Raw genomic sequence first — 19,323 nt, 5'->3', positions numbered from 1 at the left:
GCACTATCAGTTATCCTCACAATAAATTTTGTGAAGAAAAATAATTTCTGCCTTCATTGTTACATTTTGCCCAGATAACGCAGCTCAAGCCACGAGTGAAAAATGAAAGAGAAAACTCTGTGAAATGGGGAAGTGAGGAGAAGTAAAATTATGATTACCAGAAGCACGTAAAGGGCAAGTTTAGTTGACTCATCAGACATAACATTTGTTAAGGCACAACTTAAAGGCTCACAGAGTTTCCTGTACATAATAAAGAAGAGAAAAATCCACAAATAATGAAAATCAAGTCCACTCTTTTATTGATATGGTAGCAAATAACTCTTACAAGTTTTCAGAATGAACCTGTTACAAAGCTCACCATGCTTTAAGAACATGCTGGCACCCAGACGAGTGTCATTAGATGATGTATTTCCAAATGAAGGGGAGTGTGGGAGCTGAACACAACCTTCTGGCATGACAGAACCACTGATGTCCTGCACGATGTCAGCTACCATCTTCAAAGCTGTATCTATCAATCATGGTTATACCTCTTAGGGAAAGCAATCTTAAAAATCCGTAAAATTACAACTGACAAGTCCCAGCCTCCCTCCGTGACCTCCTCCTGCACTGCATGATTTGCCCAAGAGCAAGGAGCCCAGCCCCTGACTGTTGTGCCAGTGCCATGCACGGGCATGGGTCCAGGCGACCACCAAACACGAGACAATTAATAAAAAAAGCTGTCAAATTTTGACTGAGATGTTTCTAGAAGAACGCAAAATCTATCTGTCACAACTGGAGATAGGTTAGGAGTCCAATTTTAACCTAGGTTGTTGAAAACAGTCCAGGTTGCAGATTTTGATAGACGGATTTGAAACACTAAACCAAAAACTCTTACAGCACTTTTGGTATCAGATACATCGCCTTATTTCTGTCTGTTAGTGCAATACACAAAGAATAACATATTTTGCCTGTATCTGCTATATCAATACTTTGGACTAAACTGGGTCAGCTTTTACTGCACAAACCCAGCAATATTGCTAGTCCCAACTACAGAAACAGATCATAAAAATTCTAATATCTCATTTGAGAGAGCACAATCACCATCTAACTGGCAGAAAACACAATTACACTTTTTTCTGAAAATAATGAAATATGGATACTTACTGAATTTATGGAAGAATGACTTAGAGAACTTAATGATATTTTCTTATGAGTTACCTTCTTGATTTATATGTATGTCTGCAGGTTCCTTTTACATTCAAAATTGTATTTTTTACAAAAAAAGAAACACTATGTACAATAGACAGATATTTGAGGTTGTGCTAAGCAGGAAACACAATAAAAATTACTTAAATATAACTTAATCAATTGTTCTGGCTCTCCCCATTCCCCATCACAGTGTCTAAAAGCTTGTATTGTCACAAATTCTGTGCACATCGGTGTAATATTTTACATGTTTTAAAGACAAAGTAGTAGAAGATTAAGAAATTGGTTTTCAGAAGTCTAAACATGCAATGCAAAAGATTATGTATAGCGACATGCACAAAAACATGACTGATTGTGCCCAGAAGAAGGGGAGAGTACCCAGACTAGTTAAGGAAGGTGAGAATTCAATTAAAAGCACCAACTAACAAGTTAATGCATCTATTAATTCACAAAAAAAAAGATAAAAATTTGAAATTTTAATACGGCTGGAGAATTCTCTTCAGTATTTCCAACCTTCTACAGACCACAAGAAGAGTCTCACCAGCCTGACAGAGTTCAAGACTGAAAGAAACTTCTAACATTTGGCTTTTAAATGAGAATTCAAAATTATACAACTTTCCTGGCAGATCTCCAGAGTAGATACATTGCACACAGATTTTCGCTATTGTTTAATAGGATGCTATAAAACATACAAACCCTTTGTTATCTTAGCAATAATATAGTTCTGTTTCAAAAAGGCCAAATTTTGCATAAAAAAAGTAAAATATGTAGTGAAATGGAAATAAATTGGGAAGGCTGTAATAGTTGGAAAAAAGAAACGGAGTAATGAGACAGCCACTAAGGAGTGATGAAGCAGCCACTAAAGAAGAGCTACTTTGTGCATGTACAGTCAAAAAAGGTTCCTTTCCACCACAAAGCCATGACCACTGGCGTGGAGCAAGTCTAATGAGTTAGACGCCAAGCCAGGCTCTCTGCTGAGTCTTCTGTCAGTCCAATAGATTCAGCAAAAGTCATAGGTCAGGTTGAAGTAGGCATGAGATGGCATTGACTGTATCCTATCGACATATACGATGACCCAGCTGAAAGCGTGTCTGTCCCTGTGTGGCCAGACTTGCACTTCATGCACAGCGTGTTGAGTGGCTGACGCACCCATGGGCAGACTGAAAAGAAGACTGCTGATTTACAAGATTTTATATAAAAGCTCTTTCAAAACAGATGAAGCCAAGCTCTCTGCTGAACTCTGACTTTCTAGACCTGGTTCACGAATTGGTGGTTTTTTTCAGATACTTTCTGCAGGAGATGATATAGATGAGGAATGAGTCCCCCCTGGTGGCTTAGACAGACAGCGACCTCGGGAAACCTCTCTGTCCTCTCCTGTTCCTTATTGTGCTTTTATTGAACAAGATTATCTCAATATTTTTAAAAAATCGGTGTAACTAGACTCCATTTTAAGAGGATCTGGCTGGCTAATGCCAAAATAGGAGCAATACACGCTACAGGTATCAGGGCGAAGATATCACTCATGACCACAATTGTAAAGTCTGCAACCTCGACCATTGTGTCTGATCAAACTGTCTTTCAATCAAAATAACCTCAATCATTTTAAAATCTTTTCAGCAAGTTCATTTTTAGATCTTTGTGGCTTTTGATGCCCATATCAATGCCGTTCATAGAACTGACCTCTTGTGATGCTCTCTGAAGCCCCAAACTAGTGCGCTATGGGTGTGAGGAGTCTGCTCTGCCCCTTTCCGGTCAGTATGAAGGGAACTGGAGAGGAAAGATATAAACTTCTATACATTTTACTTTTACTATATGCTCTTTCTTTACTATAATATTTTTCTTATATACTCTGATCCAGAAGAAAGGTGAAAAGGAGAGAAAGAGAAGTGGAAGGAGCTACACAACAGTGTTACTTCACTCGAGTTTTGGGACAATTTACTTCATTTATTTTGAAATCCTTTGCAACCTCATTTAGTAGGGACTAGCTCTCATATCCAGCTAGCAGCACATAAAATAAGTACAAGTCTAGAGAATTCGGGGCTTCATACCTATGACTTTTCATTTTGTTTACATCTGAGATGCTGAGAGTAGAAGTTTAACTCCAAGCCTCCTCACCGATTTATGGTTGAAATCTTTAAACTAATTTATGATATTTTTATCTTCTTTCTCAATACATCTAAAAAGCATTTAACTTTTTCTTGCTATTGCTTTTCAAAATAATCACTTTTTATTTAGGTTGCTGTCTGCAGGTGAGCACTCTGACCAGATAAGCACTTAGAAGTTACTGAAATCTCCCTCAGGAAAGATTTATAATATACATTGTCATAATATTCCATCACGGGAAAATAAATAACAGTATACTAGTACAGCAGAGGAAAGTACTCTGTTTCAAAGTGTTAGACAGAATTAAAAATTGTTTCCTAGTTCTTGGCATGTACCAAAACCTCACGTCAATGGAAAACTCCTTTAAGATGTTAAACATATTCATTCAATAAAGAAAGAGGCAATAATAATTTAATTTTCCTTGCAGGACCATTTGTGACAGTTTTTGAAGCAGATCTTTTTGCAGCTGGAAGAAGACATGTTTATTACTTCTGATCCTGAGTTTGGGGTTGCTGCTGAAGACATTCCAACATAAAGAGGCTATACGTAAGGTGTAAGGCATGCATTCACAAAACAGAAACACACTCGGCAATCAACATAAAAAGTAGAAAATTGTAGTGATTCACAAGTAAACCTCTATTCTCAAATCCTGTCATCCTATCTTTGATAATATTTGTAGTGGAAGTAGAAAGTCAAGCCCAAAGGTAGAAGATTCTGCTCCTTTACATGCAGCACTTGAGGGTGCCAGGGGAGTCTGACCCAAGAGCAGTGCACCAGCACGTATCCAGTGGTGAGTTGGTAGCATTGAAGTAAGAAAGCAAATAGCTGTGGAAAGAAAGAAAAAGTGATGTACATTATTCTGAATATGTTTTTTTAAATGTTATATGCACTTTGGCTTAGTGGTTTGATTTGAATACAACACATGAAGCCATTGGAGGCTATTAAATTGAGGCAAATACACACCAGGTGGTATCCTGTGGAAACAATTATGTTGGAAATAACTCTCTGTCTGTTGCCAGTAGATTTATGGTTTATTCTTTCCAAGCCAAGTTTAGGATTAAAGCTTATAGTTATAGTCTAAAGTATATATTAAACCATTAAAGTTGTCAAGGAGAAGAGAAAGCAGAGGGTGAAGGGTGAAGGAAGGGCTGTGTCCTATGAAAGCACACCACAGCAACACTGTCCCCCTGATATTCCAGAAATGGGGACATCTGGACATGTTTTGCAGCCGCTTGCTCGTGTTCGCTGTTCTACCCTGCTTAAAATAGCTGCTCGCTGAGGTCTGTATAGGTGTGAGATAATCTTATTATCGTGGATCCAACTCTTAGCTAGCACGCTTGTCCCATTTCTCAGGAGGGCTGCAGCACGCTACGCTGTGCATGGGAGCACAAAGAAAGACATAGTATGACCACAGAACTGCAGGGCAACCAAATCACAGCGGCTTACCAAGTTTCCACCTATTAAGTTCTACTGAGTAATTGTAATAATTCACATGTGTGCTTTTAATTTTTACAGCACGAATAGAATTTCACAAAGTTTCCAACACCTAAATTAGGCTCTCACGGTACTGTGCAAAAATCTACACAGCTTTTCTTCATCTCTGCCAGTGCGCTGACTTTGGTTTGTAAGAAAGCAAGCTCCAGCGAAATTAGTTACCTTTTGATTCTAGAGAGTGTGATTAAGTGTGAAGTACCTCGGAGCTTAAAAGATTTCTCTTTAAAGTATCAAAAGGGGATAATTTTCTCATCAGAATTTTTTACATTTCCAGAAAAGGCTGAGGGTTGTGGGATAATTTAATTGAAAAAATAACATTAAAAAATGACAAGAAGTATTGTACTCTATAATTAAGAACAGACAGAAACTAATGAAGAATACTGCGGACAAAGCCAAAAACTTGAGAAAAAGGGAGAGGGACAGTGGCAAGAAAACAGCATGTAGTCAAAGACTGAAAAGAAAAATTTGCACGCATCCTGTCTGTTTTCCTAGGAAATAAGCAGGTGTCTATGACATTTTGTGGAAGCTCTTAAGGCTGGAAAGGGATAGGAAGCAAGTGTCTAGAAAAGAGGCTTCCTGCTCTTCTCACCAGATTGAGTGAAACTGGTACCAGGGTAAGATGCGAGACGCAGCTGCCAGGGACAAGTGAATGGCTGGTACTGGAAAGGCTGCAGGAGCTGGTAACCTTCATGCTAGGTGTAGCCCTGCAAATAAGATGGCTTGTAAATCCTGTATTTTAGAAGAGTGGGCTTCTACATCAGTATTTCCTTCAGAATCTCCATGTGTAAGAGCATATTCTCTAGGCCTTATAAATTAATTGTTTCTTCCATGTCGTAGGCAAGTTACCTACACCCAAAGGAACATCAGCAGCTTACAGGAATGAAAACGTTAGCGGGCAGTAACACTTCCATAGTTAGAACTGGTTTTCATCAAGCGCATGAAACTGAAGAAAACCAAACTAGGAGAAAATAATAGTTCACAAAATTAATAGGACTGTGAAGGATGTGAAGCTAACATAATCGGGCTTTGGGAACTACTTGGTATCAATCCGTTTATTGAAACACACTGCAGTGAATTCTCTTGCAGAATTTGCTAGCAGCAAGAGGGCCTGTTTCGGAAAGCACGTTTCCTAGCTTAGAAGGACACGAGTTTCCAGTTTCCCACTTGGAAATGCACTCAGTGCACTATGAAATATCTGTATTAAGACAGACTGTTCAGAACTTAAAATAAAACAGAAATGCATCTAGAAGCATTTTGGATTCCATTTCCATTCCTTTATTTTGTTTCTAAGGTGAAAAACAAACTACAGTTGTTTGCATACTAGTCTCTACTGCTCTTAACAAGTTCTAGGGATCTAAACCAGTCATATATGTGCAAGTATATGCAAATACTGTGTTTGATTTTGAGTCCCTCACTATGAGAAAGACATTGAGGTGCTGGACTGTGTCCAAAGAAGAGCAACCAAGCTGGTGAAAGGTCTACAGCAGAAGTCTTACAAGGAGCAGCTGAGGGAACTGGGGTTGTTTAGCCTGGAGGAGGCTCAGGGGAGACCTTATCGCTCTTACAACTACCTGAAAGGAAGTTGCAGTGAGGTGGGTGCCGGTCTCTTTTCCCAAGTAACAAGTGATAGGAGAAGAGGAAACGGTCTCAAGTTGCACCAGAGGAGGTGCAAAAATGGGGAAAAATTTTTCACCGGAAGGGCTGTCAAGCATTTAAGAAATGTGCAGATGTGGTGCTTAGGGGGATGTCTTAGTGGTGGAGTTGGCAGTTAAGTTTACTGTTGGACTCTATCTTAAAGATCTTTTCCAACCTAAATGAATGTATGATTCTAAGTACACGCTGTAAGTAAAAATTGCAAAAAAGCCAAATCTGAGAATACTGGGATTGTACACAAGGACAGGCAGAGGCGGAAACGCTAACGGCGATGGGGCCAAAGCCATACTTACTTGGCAATCATAACAAGTAGTATGACTTTAATATTTACAACTTGGTTATTTCCTGAACTGAGTTTGGCAAGTTAGCAGCAAACAACGTAGAAGCAGCTAAAATATTGTGCATCTCTAGTAAGTTGGGTCTTCCCTTGCTTTAATATAAAAGTAGTATTAAAAGAAAGCTATTTAATTACCACTATTTTCAAGCTGCACATGGGAAGTATACTTTTCTGAGACTGTATCATGGCCAGAATCATCATCTATAACCTGGTAGAAATATGGATTTTTAAATTATGTTTTTTAAATCATCCATGTGTCTGAAAGTCACCTACTAGCTTAACTTGAATTTCACCGCCAAAAGAAAAATATAGAGAAGAAATAACATTTAACTTCCGTACTTTTTTTGAGAAACTTAGCCTCTGGGATGGAAACCTCTTACTATCACTGCTTAAATCTTGATCGGCCAAATCTCAAATTTAACAGTGAAAATGTTCTGCAGTCAGAAGAAAAGGCTGAGGATTTCGATATTGCTTAAGGGGCACATAAATACAATTTTGGGGCCTTTCCTTTACCTTCTCTTGCAAACTCTATTTCCTGTTCTCCCTGTACTTGTATCTTCTTGCACAAGAAGAGAGTGAATGCATCAGACACAGAAGGAATGGAAAAATTATTTTTAATCAATGAGGACAAGTAGTACAATCAGGTGATCAGAATTGCTTGTTACTGGCCTCACGCCTTCAACGCAATTTACGGAAATTTTTTTATATATAATTATTACCTATTAAGTGATATTGGCTTAATAGGGCTAGACCAGGCTTTTAAAATTATAGCTGTACCAACACAAAAAAACAGCCTCAAAAATATCTAGATAGGATGATTTGCTTTTCAGTTACTCAGCAAGTACACGGAGAGTAGTTTCAACAGTCAGAAAAACAGTATTTAAAAACACTGATGTTTTAATATGACTTATAGTGTCATCCTATGACAGGAAACTAAAATAAGAGTCTTGGAAGACATTTAGTCTTTTAAGTACATTTTTTCAGCTAGAACTTAGGAAATATCTGTAAAGGTAGCTATAATTATTTTTTCTTTATTTGCAGTAGCAGGATGACTTAATTTGCAGCAGGCATCAGATTTACTTATTAAAAAAGGCACTGCTATCACAAAACCATTAATTTGAGTTTTGGGTTGGTTTTTTTTTATTCAGTAATTTTTAAGCCTCAAAACATTTAGGCTCCTCATGATTTGAAAACAGGTATCTGCCAGTTTATGTGACAAAACTCTCCTTGGGCTAAAAACACTTAAATCCAATTTCTGAGTACTCAGGGTGCAGAACCAACAGGCCTAGTCACAGGAAAAGATCTAATCCTCTTTTTACTTGAGTTAAAGGTGGGCTTTCTTTGCAGAGCTAAAAATCAAGAGGTATGTTTTTTAAAGGCACAAGACCTAAACAGTACTCCACAGGAGATTCCCTTTTGCTTCCCCACCTTACATGAACGGACACGACAGAGCCCACTTTAACCACCAGCTGCTCGTATTTTAAGTGGGTTCAAATACAGCACGTTTTGAACAGTATATTCACAAAAGAGATCTCATGCTAAGGTGCCTAAACCCCGCCCAACAAAAGAGAGGCTTCTTATTCTCCACCTCCTGGGACAGGGCTCCTTGGAGTGGGCTTCAGCTTAAGAAATCACTTACTAGCTGTGAGTAGCTAGAAATTATTGCGACTCAGCCCTTCTCCCCATCTTCTCCAGAGGCCTGCAGGCCTCTAGAAGGATGCTGTAACACCAACTAGCAACAATACCTGTCTGCTTTCTGTAGATGACTCCTGGCTAGCAATGGTCTCACAAAGAGAAGTCAAAGCCATCTCCACTCCCTTTATGTCACCAGCAGCATTGAGGAAAAAGCCTGATCTGTTTGGATTAAGTACAGCTAATCTTTAAGGCTTAAAAGCTTAACTACGTACTTGACAGCTAATGAGTACTGATGATTTTTTTTCCATGAATGGTTTCTTCTGAAACGGAGGTCAGGAGACTGTCACACAGCCCATGCATTTTACAGTTCTCCTGGATAGTTAACAATAAAAACAAAGCCAAGAACAAACAAGCATAAGACAGAGCAAAGCTTTTTTTTTTTTTTTACTATGTTTTGTGTCATTAACTCTGAAGAAACCCTCACATTGTTTATAAGTTTAAAAAAATTAGATTTTTTTTTAATACATTCCAAAACGCATTTGGGGAACTCTAGCTATCCGATACTTACAAAAGTGTAATAGAATTTTACATTCTTTCACATATGTAGCACTGCACCAAGAAAAATGACAGCGACATTCATTATCTTAAAATCATTTCCTTTCATCAGGTTCCTTCTCCTCCTCCTCTAAGTTAAAAAAAAAGGATTTGTCATAGCCCATGAGATGGTGATAATCCTGAGGGTTCGGGAAAAGCGTTGGATTAACAAGCATTGATTTCGTTTTAGCATAAAATGTTGTGAACATCTTGGTGATGTCTGGAATCTTTACATCTTTCTGATGGAAAACAGTCACTTTTTCCGTCAAGATCGCATTATATGTAATGGCTGTATATGTGTCCATTTCATCTTTATAATAGAGTCGAATCACATAGCCTTTTGTAAGGACATGCAAAGTAACCGGTGTTACAAACGTAAAAAACCCGATCAACCCATAAAAGGCAGCTTGTATAAACAGGCTTTCAAATCCAATACCAGTTTTGAGCATGATGTAGGGCATCATGAACAGGTTGAATATACTGGTGGAGTAAGAGAAAAACCTCACACCTAAACAAAACAGAAAGAAAATGAACATTAATACTTATAAGTAAAATTATCTCTATATTTACATATGTTCTGCTATTATATATTGATGGCATTACTTGAACAGCTGAAGTTACAGAAAATCCACTTCCCTTTTTTTTTCTTTTGCGCTCACAAAGAAACCATTCAAAGTTCAACCTCGTCTTCTTGCCACTGTTCTGGTCAGTTTAAACGTTCATATTAGGTTTATTAAAGCTGGTAGCTGACTCTATTTCTGCGATGAAGTTTTCACTTCAGAGGTAGGAAACTGATTTCAAAGGGCACTTGACTCCAGTCCTGGACGTGCATAATGGTAATCATCATAGACACAACTGGGAATTTCTCTCTTCATCAAAAACTGCTGACGACGTTCAGTGTACATTACAGAGAAGCTTGCTTGGTCTCCCACCATACATAACTTGAAAAACCTAGGTTATTCAGTATTAACAAGTACTCCACAGCAATCTTGTGTGCAGCTTGAAAGACAGCAGCCAGTGTTGTGGATCACCCACAGTCTTTAAGCCACCATGAGAACAAGTAGTCTAAGATGCTGTGATACTCAGTTATGTTAAAGCATACTTCCTCCTTTAAGACACATTTCAAAAATCCTCTGAATTACTTTTCACTAGTTCTTTGTAGTATTAACTGGTCGAAGAAATATCAACAAAGTCTCATTACAGGCAGTGTATTTCATCATATTATCTGTCTACTTCAGAAACATTTAAGTAACCTTTGAAAGCACAGAGATAGTAAATAGCAGTTCCAGCTAGTCTTTGTTTGCTACTGGGTTGGATAATGCACTCCAAAGGCTGCAAGCAAAACAGAAGCAGGCTGAGGGGTTAGAGAGAGGCACAAGTACCTACAGAACTCCCTGAAGACCTAAGCGTAGAAGCAGCAACGAAGCACCACTACCACATTTGTTTTGCTGTACAGAGGATCCAGGTTTTAGCAGAGTTGGAAAGGAGAACATTCTCATTTATAATGTTGCATTTTAAAGTCATTAAGCAGTTGAAAAAAAAAAAAGCAATACTAATAACTTAAAATCACATACCTAACACTGCCTTTGCCAAATTTCCTTTATAAACTAATCTTCCGTGTTCTGGGTGATCATGAGGGGAGGATGTGCACAGGCTGCGAACAGCCACTCCTTGGAAAGATGTCAGCTGAAAGATGAAAGCAGTACATGGCCAAGCAACATCAGTACCAATCTACACTTCACGTATACATATATATATATATACACACAGACACACAAGGTTTCTCCTTGCCCTGAACCAATTCCCAGCATCTTAAATCAGGGATTAAAGTTAGGTTGTACTACAAGGCACATCACGAATAAACTTCAACTAAGATACTGCTCGATTGTTTCAATAGTTTTCCACCTAGTTGTTCCAAACTAGCATTAAATATTTGCAAACCCACTGACGAACATGAAGCTTGCCGTCCTTTTTAAACACGGCTTTGCAGGGAGACATTCCCAGCCCCCGCGCCGCCCAGGTCTCCGTCTGACCTCAGGTATGCCCTGCGGGGACCTCGGTTCCCTCCTCAGATCCCCGTTTTTCGCCTGAAAAACGCCGCGAACCCGAGGACTGCCGCCCTCCCTCCGGCCAGCCCCCCCCGCGGGGAGCGGGGCCGCGTCCCCTCGCCGCCACCCTCCGCACAACCTGCTGGGCCCCAGCAGCGACGGGCGGAGCCCCGCGGCGGCAGCAGGCGGCCGGCAGCCCGCGGTGAGCGGCGCCCCGCAGCCAGGCGGCGGCGGCGGCGGCGGCGGCCGGGGCGGCGGCGCGCCGGCAGCCGGCAGCCCGCAGCAGCAGCAGCATGTCGGGCCGCGTAGCGCAGCGGGCAGCCAGGCCACAGCGCACGGCGGTGCCACCCGGCGGCGGTCCCACCGCCCGGCAGCCCCGCGCTTTGGTTCCGCGGGCAGGAAGGGTCCGCCCGGCGGTGCGGGTGTCTGAGGCGGATCTCCAGGGATTCGTGGGGACGGTCGGGGAGGGGCGAGACCCGCAGCGCACGCCCGCACGGTTGGGAACCGCCCGAGAAGGCAGGCGCTCGGGCATCCCGGCTGCCGCCACCTCGGCAGCCCCGTTCCAACATCCCCCACCCCCACCCCGCGCCGCTCCTGACATGGCGGGCCGGCACCCGCCGCCCCCGGGAACTACGCGCCCCAGCATGCACCGCTCCCCGCCGCACAGCATGCCGGGATGCGCGCACCGCGCGCCTGCCAAGGGCGGGGCGCAAGGGGGCGCTCGCGCCGGGCCGGAAGTGCCCCCTGACCCAGGCGGAGGTGCTCGGGAGGCGGCCGGCCCGACAGCGCGGGGCCCTGCGAGCGGGGCGGCGGGAGCGGCGCTGAGGGGTGAGTGGCCGCGGGGGTGGCGGTGGCGGCTCCGCTCGGGGCGACGAGGCCCCGCTGCCGCCGTTGCCGCTCGCGGGGCGAGGCGGGCGGAAAACGGGGAAGGGAGAGCCCCCGGGGCCTGCCCCTCGGAGGGGAGCGGGCCTCGCCCGCCGCGCCGCGCTCGCCTCGCTCCCGGCGGCGGGGGCGCATTCCGGGCGGGAGCCGGGCCGCAGAGCGGAGGGGCTGGGAGCGGCGCGGGGAGCCGCCGGGGTGCGTACGGAGGGGCGCGGTGCCAGGCCGGCGTTCCCCCGCCGGGACGGTGGCGAAGGACGCGTTTCTCTCCCCTGCGTGCAAGGGTGAAGCGGTCCCCTTGAAATCCCGGCGCCGCCGGGGAAGGGGCTTTCCGGAACCGTGTTTTAGTTAAATATCGCTCGTAAACTTTGTCTGCCACACATGACGTCCACCCTCTTCCCACACCAGGCCCTAGAGAGAGAGGAAAAACTAAGGCCGAAAGAATTTAGGATGCGTCCCCAGGGGTTGTTATACCAAGGTGAGAAGTGCCTTAGCTGTGGCGGTCGATGAATATAAGCAAAGCAAGGCTGATGGAAAGGGTGATACGCTTAACATGCAGGAAGAAAAATAACCTTTTGAGTGCTATGTGTTCCTCAGAGGGAGATTCTGCTTTAATATAAGGGAACCTGAGTATTGGTAAGTTCTTGGTGGCTTCAGATATATGTATGAAAAAGTGACAGTGATGCTAGAAGTTACCTTTCACGGCTGATTTAGTCTTACACCATGCAATACTATGTGCAGGAACTTTATTAAAGATGTTTAATACTGTAGATTGTGAGTTAAGCCTTGTGCTGTAGGAAGACTTGGATAGTCATAGGCTATTTGTTTACTTGGGTTTGCTAAATACCACTTGCAAAAGTTCAGATTGGAAGCAAGCCAGAAAAACATAAATGAACAGATGGGTGAGAGACTTGTAAGATAAGAACCACTTTGTGCACTTACTTCAGAATAATCCCTTACGTGCTCCAATTTCCTCCTTTGCTTTACTAAGAATAAAAAAAAATATTATTGGGAGAGAAATAGTGTTTATTAACCAAAGAGTTCCTTAGAATGGGAATAAGCGTTATTTTTTCTATAATACATTGTCTACCATCTTCGCACATGTAGTGCACGCCTTGTGTCTTGAGATCTGCCTTTTAATGTGCTTAAGTTATGTCAGTAAAATTTTTGCTAATGTTTCCCATTAACATTGAGAGCTTTAAGGTAGTTTTTAGAAACTTTCAGCATTTCAACATTTGATTTTTCTGTCGTTCTATCGGAGAAAAGTAATTTGAGATTGCTTTTTTGGACTAGAATGGGTGATGAACAAATTTAGGTAGTTTCATGTAGTCTTAACCTGAAGACTTAATATCGATACAGTGAGGAGATCTAGCTGACTCTCTGAGATATCTTTTTCGGTCTCCCAACCGCATGTTTCTTTTTCTGATACATTTGTGTTCATGCTTCTGTCCCTTATGCTTTATGTGGGGATAAATTAATAACTTTCAAAAAGATAGTTAGCTTCAGATGTTTTACTGTGTTTTGCAATTCTCAGTGTATAATACAAGAAACCCTTAAGTGTTTTGTCATAAACATATGGATTTTGTCAGATTAAAATAAAGGAAAATTGATGTATTTTGACAAGTTCTCTTGCACCTAGGAAGGTTCAAAATGTAAATATTTTCTTTAGGGGATAGTTTTCATAATAGTAGTTTTGGTGAATGTTTACAACAAGAGGGCAGAAATCCATGCCCTATAAAATTTTGCAATATGCTAGCAGCTTTTTCTTCTGTTAATGGCAAGAGGTGTACAGTACAGGGCTTTTACTGTATGTTAGGAAGAAAACAGTAACACCACCCTACCCTTTCCCCCTCCCCCCCTTCAAACTTTATCGGGAATTACTGAAAAGGGAAGTTTCCTTAGACAGAAAAATAAGATCTTATGTGAGATCTTTGATACTCCATACACAATATCCTACCTCATCTGTTTGTCTTAACTAGCATTCACCTATAGTATACCTTCCTGTCACACTTCAGTGTGACCCCGAATGTTTGAATTTTAGAGCCTGTGAGTATGGAATAGAGAATCAGCTGATTTGGAAATCACACCATACCAATTTTCCCTCATGTTTTTTCTAAATATGCTTCAATCCTTATTTACATTCATTATTTTTTGATGTGTACTGAACAATGAATGCTAAACTGAAGAACAATATATGTCAGCAAGTTAATGTATAGGATCAAGAATGAGACTAGAATTTAGGATTGAACAGTTTACTGGTTTAACACTCAACAGCCTTTGTTTATTGATGAACACTTACTCATATAGAAATGACGCTCAGTAGATGTCACATTTGGCTTCTAAACTAACCTAGGAATTGTGAAGGCATTTGTGTGATGTGCCCTGCGTTTTCCAAAAATCGATAGCATAGAACACAGAAATGTCACCAGCTGAAGCACGCAACAGCCATGTGCACGAGGTGCGGCTAAGGAGCCGCAAGCCATTTGAGTTTCCTTAGACCAGAATCTGAGGTTTTTAAGAGTTTTCTGTGGTATCAAAGAATCTGAGTGCTTGAAATGTTTACATAGATTTAGTTTTCTTGAGCTATCTGGAATAAAGCAATGAGATTCTGGAATCTGTGCCATGGTTGCATGTGTTCGGTTAAATTAGCATATGTCCTTCAAGTCTATTCCGGTCTCATTGACATACAAGGTATGCAAGGAAATTATGTTCTGGAAATTCTAGGAAGCCTGGGAGATGAACACGCAGCTTTGGGAGTGAGGTGGAAGGATAGTGGACGTGCTTCTTTTTTTTTTTTTTTTTCCTTGCATTTGATGCTCAAGAGAAGGAAGAAGGAAATCAAACTGAACTCACTATACCGTAGTATTTCTTCTTAGAGTTGTAAGGAGAATAAGATGTTTAAGTATGCTCACGAGAACACTTACCTTCTGTGAGTTAATTACCATGTTTTATAATACTTTGCTGTATTCTAACCCATAGGTGTAAATGAGCTAGCCACTTGTGAAAATTTTCAGTTCTCTGCCAAGAATTTTATGCTTTCTGCAGCAAAAGCTTCCTTTTTAGACTGTTTGGAAAGTTTTTGCGCCAAATGTGCTGGTTTTAGTTGTATTGTATTCTCCCTCATTGACTAAAAAGTGGCACCTCCTTTTTATGTAATATTTCTGTTAATGAATGACATTTTTGCTCTTTTTTTTTTTTTTAGGAGACAAGGTAGGAGAAAAGTAATACCTAATATGTGCATTTTTGAGATTAAAGTTAGGGAGCTGAGCTACCCAATTGATAGTGTCCTATAAGCTTCTTGAAGGGGAAATGTAATCATGAATGTGCTTCAACAAAAACTAGTGGTTCTTTTCAGGAGTCTGAAATAGGTCAGAAATATATAATAAAAAAGGCAAACATTGGAGCGTTCAGAAAACTTGGATTGTTCTCTTCCCTACTGCTGCGTTGGTGTAGTCTTCGTGAAGTCGGACGGGGGCAGCTATAAAATGTGGAAAAATAATTAAAATATAGGTAGTTACCAGGCGTCTTCAGAATTCTCACAGAGTCCCTCTCTTCATGTTGTCTTGACAAATGTTGTAGTTTATATTGTTTTCATTATACAGAAGGAATATACAGTGACATGTTTTGCAATAAATAGTGTATTGGAAAACACACTGTAAGAAAAGAATTTCTAGTAAGAGAACATAGCAGGTCACTTGCCTTTGCTGCTTCTAACCTGTTATTTAATACTTACGGGCATGCAACTGTAAATGAAAAATATATATTTTGGTGCAGAAAATTTCTTTGCACACTCCTTTTGCTATACAAACAAGTGATAACTCGTGTGTGGTAGGGATTTCTACAGACTTCATCTACCTAATTTCTTTTTTATGTGCATTTTGTTTTTTTCTGGTTAATTTTTTTCTGGGAAATGTTAAATAACAAATCAAGATTTCTATCAAATATAAATATATCAAATATTGCATGTTTTCTGTGACAATTTTTCAGTATGCTTCTTTTGCTGTTCTTCTTTTTCTGTAAACTTATGAACCAATACAATAGTTGAGTGAAAAAATAGTCTGTGGCTTGCGCGAGATCATGTTGATACTGTCTCAGATAACTTGAGTGTGGCTGTTGGGAAGAAGTTACTTTTCACAAAATAGTAATTTTGAACTGCAATATGTTTGAATCTTCATAAAGTGTCATGACAGACTGAAGACTTCTTGATTCAGAAGAGGAACCAATAGATGCTAACAGTTTTTTTTGTTTTGTTTTCTTTGATTTTTCTGTGCTGTCCATGTTTTGTCAGGTAAATCTATACTCCTATCTTTTTAGATTTTTTTTTTTCAGAAATCACACATTGTTGTGTCCAAATAGAAACTGAGTGGAACCAAACCATGTCCGTTTCTTACATGTCAAATGCATCATGTAATGGAATTTATGATGTCTTTTTCTTAAAAGCAGGTAGACTTTCTGCATCTTTTAGTTTTGGCAATATAGTGTTAGTTTTGTTCTATATTCAGAACCAAACTTGGATTCTGGAATAGCAGTATACATTTTTTTCTTTTTTTAGTTTATGTTCATTTGTTGGACTTAAACTGAAGAGTAATGTTGGCATACTTCTCCCTCTTTGATGTTTATCCTTTTAATGAATTGTTATATTTATCTTCATTCCAGTTTTATTTTGCTAAGCTGAGTAAGCAAGACTAATTTTTCTTTTAAACAACAGGCTCTTTGGTACTATCAGTAGCTCCTTTCTCTAGTTCTTGTTTTTAAAACTTCCTTTTCTTGAAAACAGGAATTCAGAATTGCATGTGGTATTCCAAAACAGTTGTTGCTCCTGTGCAACAATGTTCATATTTCTGTCATTTGTTGCAAGTAAATCCTTGCTGTGTATTTGCCTCTTTCTCCGCCCTTGCCCCGCTCCCTCCTTTTTTTTTTTGGCCGCTACAGAAGAGCTGCATCAGTTTATAGTTGACCACAGAATGACTGTACTCCCAAATGACAAGCCCTGACTACATGAAAGAAGCTTGTATTGGTCCCTACATGCAGGAACCTTTCGTTTCATAGAATTTCATTTCATGTGGCTTCCACTAAGCCATTTTTCAAGACCAGTCACTTGTGTGTGTGTGGTACTCTGTTCCCCTTTTGTTGCAGTGTTTTCCACTTCTGTCTCATCTAAATCTACCTATTCTTGTCTGGCAACATTGTTTAAAAAAAAAAGTTGAATATAATTTATGGAGGAGCTAGTAGTTCTTTTCTAGTCCAGTTGTTCTATCACACTGTATTCTTGTAGAAAGTTTCTTTCTCATTTTAAGATTACTCTCTTCTCACGTTTATTTAACCTCAGATGATTTACTGAGTCCAGATTGCATCTTGTTTGAGTTTCCTTTTTTCAAGGAAATGACTGGTTCATTTTTTAAGTATTAGATTGGTCCAGCATGTCCTAAATCTGCTAATTTTTATTGCATTTTTACCCTGTTTTCCTTTTTAATACAATTAAATTCAGACCACTGAGCCAGATGATTTTGTTTTTCTTCTTTAAGTGTTAACTACTGTATTTTTTTCTCTCTCTCATCATATGATAGCACATTTCATTTGATTTTATTAAAATGCTCATTGCAATTTTTTGGGACATCTCTAATGTTTTGGCGTCCACATTGTTTCAGTTTCCCAGCTTCAATGTTTTAGTTTTCTCAAGTTACAACTTTACCTTGGGAGGTGTTAATATATTTGCATTGCCACTAGCTAGCCTGTCTTCATTCCTGTATTTAGTGGCATTATTGGTATTGGAAACCAAGCCACAGTATATCATCACCAGTACTTCCACAGAACGGTGTTGCTTCTGTGGGTTTTTTTTAATTATTATTGTTTATATCATAAGCGCTTTCTCTACCCTTTTGGAATGTAGGGAGGGGTTTTGTGGCTAAAGAACGAGGTAGCACAAGTGATCCTCTTCTGTGAAGTAGAAGTTATAATGTAGGGTATCCCTTCAGTTCCTGAGCACCAGATACTCTCCAGTATGATGCTTGATTTCCATTTACAAAAACTGTTGAAATAGGGTGAAAGATCCCATCAGTTTTGGGCTGCAACTGTTCCAGCACCCAAGTGTAATTTCCTTGGATGAGTTCCTGGTATTATTGAAAATGGCGAAGGGATTTAACACTCGATATTAAGATATTTCCATGATGATATACACAAGTTAACTCTCAAAGGGCATTCTTGAATATGCCTGACATTCAGGAACTTTTCACCTGCAAGAGTACAGGTGAGGATGTTCCTTATACCAGTGGGGAAGGAAAATATTTTACAAGATATTTCTATAAAGTCAGAATAACTTTCAAAGACAGCAACAATGTTAAGTGGAGGATGCTTTTTCCTCGGTTCTCCAGAGACAGCTGAAAACTGTTGGTTGTGCATGTGTAGTTTGATGAGGTGTACATAACAAAGCGCCTTCTTGTGAAAGCTTGAGAAAGCATTCAATTTCACGTTTGTAGTTAAGAAAAAAGGGAGATGGAACAAATCAGCACCAAAGTGCTGTCGAGAAGTGAAGCTTCTCGACGATAGCAACGAGCTGCAGCTTCTGAAGAGATGCAGAGATCTCTGTAAAACTTCCTCCAAATCTTGCAGCTCCATCCTCAACTTGCTTACACTTTTTGCTAAGCTTTTACGAGAAACATAGGAGGGAGGGGATGGGGGGAGTGGTCTCTATTCTGTTTTTTCATACCTCCTGCTCTGGGATCCTTCTCTAGTGAGTAATTGCAGTTCGTGCCTCTGCTGTTGCTCTTTGCTTTTTCGAGCAACAACATGGATTGTCAGAATTCTTAACAGTCTCTTTGCTGCCTCGACTCTGGATATCAGCTGGGAAATCACCCAGAAGTACTGGTGCTGTTTTCCTGAACCTGTGGGCACACAACAGTAGTTCATTGATTTGTACTTGGTTAACGTTTGGAGAGTAACTGTTGACGTGAAAGGAATTTTAGGACATCAGGTGGGTGGGGGAAATTTCCAGAGTTTTCTTTTCCACAGCAGAGATGCAGTTCAGCATAAAGAAATACATGTTGTATCTGAACAGATCGGATTTGTTTTGCAAATAAGTTCTTCTATTTCTCTAACTCTTTGGGTTCATTTATGTGGTGAAATACTTATGCAGCAATCTGCATGCCAATTTATAAGCTATGGAAGCTCCTAGTTAACTTGCCATGTGAATACGTACATTAAATGTCTGAAGTAGATTATCTAAGTGACATTGGTGGCTCTGTCAGGAACTGTCAGTCTTCTGGGAAGGGCAGGTTGGAGGCCGGTGCACACTGATTAGACTGATCCCTGAACCTTCTCTTCTGCAGCCTAAACAACCCCAGTTCTCTCTGCCTCTCCTGGTATGATAGGTGCTCTGATCCCTCGGCCATCTTTGTG

General features: G+C 40.5%; 1 protein-coding gene across 2 annotated transcripts; it reads right to left on the bottom strand.

The window, feature by feature from the left end:
• Positions 1–276: 276 nt before the first annotated feature.
• Positions 277–11,344, bottom strand: TMEM70 (transmembrane protein 70). Of its 2 annotated transcripts, none has more exons than XM_086608702.1 (5): positions 11,189–11,344; positions 10,576–10,687; positions 8,680–9,509; positions 5,372–5,486; positions 277–4,113 (listed from the first exon to the last, which is right to left on the bottom strand). In XM_086608702.1, exons 1-3 carry the CDS (start codon positions 11,342–11,344, stop codon positions 9,058–9,060), a joined length of 720 nt encoding a protein of 239 aa, XP_086464828.1. In that variant the 3' UTR covers positions 277–4,113; positions 5,372–5,486; positions 8,680–9,057. The 2 variants fall into 2 exon arrangements, with proteins under 2 accessions (XP_086464828.1, XP_086464829.1); XM_086608703.1 differs by lacking the exon at positions 11,189–11,344 and adding an exon at positions 10,955–11,124.
• Between the last annotated feature and the right edge of the window lie 7,979 nt (positions 11,345–19,323).

The sequence above is a fragment of the Tauraco erythrolophus genome, chromosome 3, assembly GCF_009769465.1.
Source record: "Tauraco erythrolophus isolate bTauEry1 chromosome 3, bTauEry1.pri, whole genome shotgun sequence".
Lineage (NCBI taxonomy): Eukaryota > Metazoa > Chordata > Aves > Musophagiformes > Musophagidae > Tauraco > Tauraco erythrolophus.
The sequence above is the reverse complement of the archived record's forward strand: the minus strand, read 5'-3'. Positions and strand labels throughout refer to the sequence as shown.